Source organism: Rhinopithecus bieti, unplaced genomic scaffold (assembly GCF_001698545.2).
Source record: "Rhinopithecus bieti isolate Rb0 unplaced genomic scaffold, ASM169854v2 scaffold_5626, whole genome shotgun sequence".
NCBI classification, from domain to species: Eukaryota; Metazoa; Chordata; class Mammalia; order Primates; family Cercopithecidae; genus Rhinopithecus; species Rhinopithecus bieti.
The window spans coordinates 6919861-6927000 of NW_016805666.1; the positions used below are offsets into that span (position 1 = coordinate 6919861).

Here is a 7140-nt window from a genome sequence, read left to right on the forward strand (position 1 = left end):
CAAAGACTTGGAATCAACCCAAATGTCCATCAGTGACAGACTGGATTAAGAAAATGTGGCACATATACACCATGGAATACTATGCAGCCGTAAAAAAGGCTGAGTTTGCATCCTTTGTAGGGACATGGATGCAGCTGGAAACCATCATTCTTAGCAAACTATCACAAGAACAGAAAACCAAACACTGCATGTTCTCACTCATAGGTGGGAACTGAACAACGAGATCACTTGGACTTGGGAAGGGGAACATCACACACTGGGGCCTATCATGGGGAGGGGGGAGGGGGGAGGGATTGCATTGGGAGTTATACCTGATGTAAATGACGAGTTGATGGGTGCTGACGAGTTGATGGGTGCAGCACACCAACATGGCACAAGTATACATATGTTACAAACCTGCACATTATGCACATGTACCCTAGAACTTAAAGTATTATAATAATAATAATAATAACAAATAATAAAAAAAATAAAGCAAACAAAATGTAAACACAGAAGGATTGTTTTTATAGGACTTTGCATTTATGCTGGTGGTTTGTGTAACATTTATAATATGATTTACTGTAGTAAATTTCATGTTGAAAACATTCTAAGATGTCAGAACTGTAAAGTCAAGGCTGTCCTATGTTGAATCTGTACATCATGGTATTAGGCACATAATTGGCACTCATGTAATTGAACTGGTCAACTAATTGCCTATGATCTGTTAAATTAGCAAAATTAGATTTATCGTTATAAGGAAAGCCTAGTAGGTAATTTAAAATGTGCACTAGAAATAAATTTTCTCTCAAGTTTCTGGTGAGGGTGATATATAAAAGGTAATAGTGTACAGAACATATTTGTAAAGGATGCACCCTTTCATGTGGTATTTAATGTGCATCTAATAGGATGATTTAGATAATTAAAAGATGAGATAGAACTTAAGGTTGTTTAGTAGCCTGAGAATTGTCATGCTGCAGTTACAAATATTATGAGTCCCTTTTCTAGCATTGTTTTTAAGATGAGTGATGTTGAGTTCTGGACAACTTTTAAGGTTAGAGCTTGAGGCCGGGCACAGTGGCTCACACCTGTAATCCCAGCACTTTGGGAGGCTGAGGCGGGTAGATCACTTGAGGTCAGGAGTTTGAGACCAGCCTGGACAACATGGTGAAACGCCATCTTTCCTAAAAATACAAATATTAGCTGGGCATGATGGCGGGTGCCTGTATCCCAGCTGCTCGGGAGGCTGAGGCAGGAGGATCACTTGAATCCGGGAGGCAGAGGTTGCAGTGAGCTAAAATTGTGCCACTGCACTCCAGCCTGGGTGACAGAGCAGGTCACCATCTCAAAAAAAAAAAAAAAAAAAAAAAAAGAATTAAAAAAAAAACTTGAGCGGTTTTCATGTGTCGGTAACAGAGAAGTAAATAATGTTGCCATGCTTCTTGTATAAGTATCTTTTACTGTTTATTTCATTACCTTTGTGACCTACTCTAAACCTTCCCATTCCCTGGCCCCAAAACACTATACCTTGAGTGATGCCAAACTTTGGTGGAATCTGCTTAGACATTAATGGTGCCCATGCCAAGATTATATGGAATTAACAAACATCTTCATTCTACCACGTCCACATAATTCTGGCTTCTTATAGTTAGCGTTGAATTTCCGAAAGGGTTGATTGGTCCTTGTTTCTCTATGAAAAGCATAAAAGTGAAACAGAAAGAGAAACTGTGACCTTGGGAAAAAATATATATGTAAATGTTCTTCACAAAGATTTAAGTAAACTTGTGACAACTAATGTATTAGTAAAACTTTCAAAGACCAAATGTTGCCTCAATTTTTCTTTTTTCAATTGATGTTCATACTACTAATTTGACTACAGTACCATGAAAGCTGTTCATTTTAAACAAAATAATACTATGCAAAATGAATACAGTTTATTGAAAAGGATAACACAGGAAATGTATAATTTTTCTCTCATTGGTAAAGCATACAGTCAGAATAAGCCTATCTAAGGTCTTTTGCTGCTAGGTTTAATGCATTGAAAATATGCTTTGAGTGCTTGAATGGAGAGAGGAAAGATAAGGGGAGAGGATCATCACTTCTCCACAATGTGTTAATTTGGGGAGAAAAGCAATGCTGTTCAGCATGTACGACAACAATTCTGATTACAGCCTGGTCCAAAAATGCTGTTCTGTGGGTTGGCTTCCCAATTTGAGTTTTCTTTCTGGAATCTGTTCATGGCTTTCATAGCCTCTGTTGATGTAGAATCCCTTTTTGCCATCACCTGAATAATCTGTCCTGTTTGTGGGAGGCCAGGTTGAGTCTTCTGCCAGCTTCTTTTGCCAAGTCCTATATTGACTTTTAGAGTAGAATCCAAATTCTCTTTTGATCAACAGCCAGAGCTCATGATTTTGAAGGATGGCATCCTGAAAAATCAGATGGGAAAGACAATCAATTTATTGCGCAGGTCCCCCTGCAGCCAGGCCGCTGGCCACCGCAGCCCGCCCCCTTCTCCAGGCCTTCCTCTGAGGTGTGCTTATTGCTGCTGTATCTACATCTCCTTTTCCAAGTCCTGGAACTCTTCCCTTAAGAAGCAAGAGGGTGCTTGTGTTCACATAAATCTGCCAAAAGCTTCCTTTCCACACATTTCCTGGTTAAGTCCTGGCTAGGGATTTTCTTAGAATGATTTTACCCTCAGACTGAAATGATAACAGCAGTAACGTGCTCAAAATGAAGAAAAGAAAAATCACCATTAGCCCTGCTGCCTGCCACCTACCATGTCAAATAAGAGTTTGTTGAATAAAGTGTTGAACTCTAGAAATCAAATGGTTATTGGTTTTCATTTTTTGAGTTTTCTTTTGTTCACATGACCACACAATTTTTATCCATTTATAGTAATGAAATTTGTCAAATTTTGCATCCCACTTTTATTTATGCTAAACTTTCTGTGGTAAACAATTTTATGTAGCTTTAGCCTTTTAAAATGTTATTTTATTATAAGAATGTAGGTACAATATGATTAATAATCATTTTTAGTGACTGTTTAGCATTTCCTCAAATTGCTGTATAGCTATTTAAACAAACAGCATCTCAACAACACTTAAGTTGAATGTAATATTTTGCCACTGTAGATAATATTATAAGTACCTTCATACATGTAGTATTTTCTCTTCTTTTGGGTTATTAAAATACACAGTCTCAAAAATGGAATCCCTGAGTTAAAGAGTATGAGAAAATTTAAACATACTATATATAATGAGGTATATATATATTTTAAAATTTGGTTGATCCCTTTTCCAAAAAGTCTTAAAGCACATGAGTTAAAATAAAACAAAACTCCTTTTACAAAAAGGAACTCTCCTTTTACCAAGATAGTACTTGAACCTCTTACTAAGTGGGTAAAGTCATTTAGTGACACTGAGTAGAAAAGAAACACTGTAAGGGGAAGACCTTCAAGAAAAGGAATTGACTAGAATAAGCAACGGCTTCTCCTCTTTCTTAGGAAACCCTCCGGAAGGCAGTTCTTCACTCTAAAAAGTCTCATTGAGTTTTAGGGTTGGAAGGTCACCTGGTCTAGTCTTTACTAGATTGTTGAAAATATTAGAAAAGTGCAATACAGTGCATTCATGGAAACAAGATTAGAATTAATTCATGTTTTCCTTTCTATGCATTTCTATGCAGACTTCAAATAATTGTAAATCATTCCCCCTAAAATTTTCCTCCAAAAGAATGTGTACCATTTTAATAAACCCTTAATAATTATCATTCTGGGGGATCAAAGTGGTTGCTCTAGAAAATAAGCACCTGTTGAAAATGAGATCCTTAATTTGTTTATCTTCCTAGAAAAAGTACAGAGATTACTTTACCTCTACAAAGAAAGTCACACAGAATTGGGTGAGGGTTACCACCAAAATTAAAACCCTCCACGATGTTATGGTTGGGACCAACTGTTGAAAAACAAATACCATTATTACATTTTTCATACTTTACACTTTGAAAAAAGATCATATTATTTAATTTATATATTTGTAATAACTCTGAGCTTAGAGGTGGGCATTACTTTACAGATAATACAACGGAAGGACCCAAAGCTGCTAAATAAATGGCAGAGCCAGAATTCAAAGGAGAATGGACTACCTCTTGGCCTGTGTAGCGTTGACAGCCTAATGGTGTCTACTGAGAAATGTGCCCTGAATCACAAATATAAGACAGGACATTTTGGAGGCTATATGTCTCTCTTCATTTTTATCTTTTCAAACAGAGAGAAGGCTAAGATTAAATCATTCATCAAATAATGTTAATACTTCTAATTTTCCCAAAGCAAATTCTACCTGAAATTCATTCCTTAAGGAGGACAGAGAAATGTAAGTATATTTTGATTGAAACTAGATGCAGATTGCTCCTGGCCCTATATCTGATGGCTTAATGAAAGTTGAATGAACCCTCCAAACCCCCCAGTTTTTAAAATTTAAGGGTACACATTGATCATTAAATACAATTATTGGAAGTGTGAGAGCCGTAACTTCCCACGGCTGCATCCATAACTTCCCACGGCTGCATCCATAGCGAAAGGCTAGTTACACAGCCTTTTTTCTGAGATCCCACCCAAGAGTAGAATATTTATGACTGACTGCGTGTGGGACTGAACTCCCTTGAGAACAAAACCCACTGACCCTCCATACTATCTAAATGCTCATCCCCAATTCTCACCCCTATGCTGATACTGGTTATTTCAAAGTGATACTTTGTCATTTTTTTCCCCAGGTGGAGACAGTCTTTATCAAGTTGTGAAATACAGCAAACTGTAAAGGGTTGTTTGGATTAAAGGGTTGTTTGGAAAAGTTGGGTCAGATTCTAGCAGAGAACCTGGCTGTTTTTCTCACGGCTACCACCACTCCGATCCAGGAGAACTAACTCTTCTCCATCTTCTCCTTGACCTGGAAGGCACTTGATTCTGAATTATTTAATTTTGAGATGGAGTCTCGCTGTGTCTCCCAGGCTGGAGTGCAGTGGCACAATTTCAGCTCACTGCAACCTCCGCCTCCCTGGTTTAAGCCATTCTCCTGCCTCAGCCTCCCGAGTAGCTGGGATTACAGGCACCTGCCACGACACCCAGCTGATTTTTCTATTTTTAGTAGAGACGGGATTTTAACATGTTGGCCAGGCTGGTCTCGAACTCCTGACCTCAAGTGATCCACCTGCCTTGGCCTCCTAGAGTGCTGGGATTACAGGCATGAGCCACCATGCCTGACCCTGGAATTATTTATTTATGCAATGGTCTTCTCTCCTAGCTTCTAAACTACTTGAGAGCAGTGACCACACCTTATTCGTCTTTGTAACTCTAGTACCAAACTCACTTTGGAGCTTCATGTTTGATAAATAAATGAATGAATGGGTTTTCATTTCCTAATTGCTTCTCTCTCCTCTCACATGTAGTCTTCCTGCCATCATCTAATTAATCTGTCTTCAGTGCCCTGCTGAGAAGCCTGTTCAGATAGCTTCATTCACTCCATGTTGCTCTTGGCATAAAGTCTAAACTTGTCTAGCTGCCTCCATCCATCCATGCCTGCCTTTATTATTCATTCTCGTTCATACTCCACAGCACATGGCCTCAGTTTTAGCCAGTCTTCTAGTGCTTGGGTAAGCCTTGCTTTTGATTTCTGTCTCTGCCACCCTACATTCATTTGCATTTCTAAGACAAAAGCTCTTTCAGTCCTCTTTGCTTCTTATGCTGTTCTTGTTGGGAATATCCCTGCCTCCTACCTAGCAAAATGTAGCCTATCCTTTTGGACCCAGGTCAAGTCGCATGTCATCCATGAAATGCCTCCCATGACAGCCACAGTCCACAGTGAGGCCTCCATCTTCTATATTCTTCCCAGTTCTGTCTATTTTCACACCCTCTTCAAGTATGGATAGCCTCAGGTAGCATTCCAGTATGTCTCATCTTCACAACAAATCTATGACTCGGAGGTCAGGAGCCAACCCTTCTCTTTCTTTTATTTCTCTCACAATACTGGGTCCAAGAATTAGTTCAATAACCTCTTGATGAATTAAATTTCAACCCAGGGCATCCTGGATCAAATTATATCCACTGATACAAAGCTTCATATAGTCAATGTCTGACAACACATGACTGTCTTACAAGTCTATGTTTTCTTTCCCTTTATAACTACATTATAAAGGATTTCTATGATACGGTTTATTTTTTTGAAAATTGTACTTGGAAAATTATTGTATTATTGCATTAATTTTATTGTATTGGTATAACATAGCATAATAAAGTATCCAAACATAATATTTCAGGTAGGTACAGGATAAATGTCCCCAATAATGTTGATAAAATGAAAACCATTGGAGGCCAGTGTAGGTGAAATTCAGGTATCTTATTTGCCCTTCTAGTACACAGAAATAGCCTCACCGTATCTGGTGGTCAAAGAGAATACAGTAATAATTGACTTGTGAATTACAGTGAATACACGGTCCATGTACATGAGCCATGCCAGATGTGCAAATGAATGCCACTTACCTCCATTCCACGGTATATAACTTGAAAGTCAGAAAACAGAATGAAAATTGTGAGGCCCAAGGCAGCTAGCAGCAGAAATGAAAATATATCTGAGGAAATACCAAACATCATTTTTAGATGTTAAAAAGAATGTTTCTTATAATCTGGCACACATTGCAAAATCAATTATCTCTGTTGGGCAAATACCAGATATATCTTCAGATGTTTTGATATATCCTCATATGTTTTGAAATATGTTCTAATGCTTATAAGATGAAGGTAATATCTTAGAATCTTTCCTTGAAAGTCTGGATGTAGTAGACTGTTAATCAAATGTATTACAGTAGCTGTAATATTTACAGCAGTCCATGAAGCTGCTGCCCGGGTTCACTATCACTGTGTGTCCAGTGAGTTGTGCTTGCATGGGATCAACAGTCTTCTTGTCACCATCTCATTCTTCCTCGTTGCCTAGAGAATAAAGTTCAGGGATCGACATTCAAGGCCTTCCACAGTGTGGGCCTAATCAGCCTTTAATCTGGTCTCTGACTACTCTTCCTTATGGGCAACCGGAAAGGTAAACCATAAAACCTCCAGCTTCCACGGAGGCCCAACACTCTCCAGCTTCTGTGTCTTTGTTAAAAAAAAAAAAAAAAAAA

The 7140-nt window shown here is 38.3% G+C and overlaps 1 protein-coding gene across 1 annotated transcript in view; it reads right to left on the minus strand.

Annotated features, from left to right (window-relative positions):
- Positions 1 to 1898: 1898 nt before the first annotated feature.
- ATP13A5 (ATPase 13A5) overlaps positions 1899 to 7140 on the minus strand; it is a 117540-nt gene continuing 112298 nt past the window's right edge. Inside the window, exons 28-30 of the mRNA XM_017873449.1 lie at positions 6506 to 6594; positions 3846 to 3926; positions 1899 to 2405 (exon numbers count right to left, since the gene is read on the minus strand). Coding sequence (XP_017728938.1) covers positions 2145 to 2405; positions 3846 to 3926; positions 6506 to 6594 — 431 coding nt within the window. The 3' untranslated portion in view covers positions 1899 to 2144. The remainder of the gene's footprint in view (positions 2406 to 3845; positions 3927 to 6505; positions 6595 to 7140) is intronic.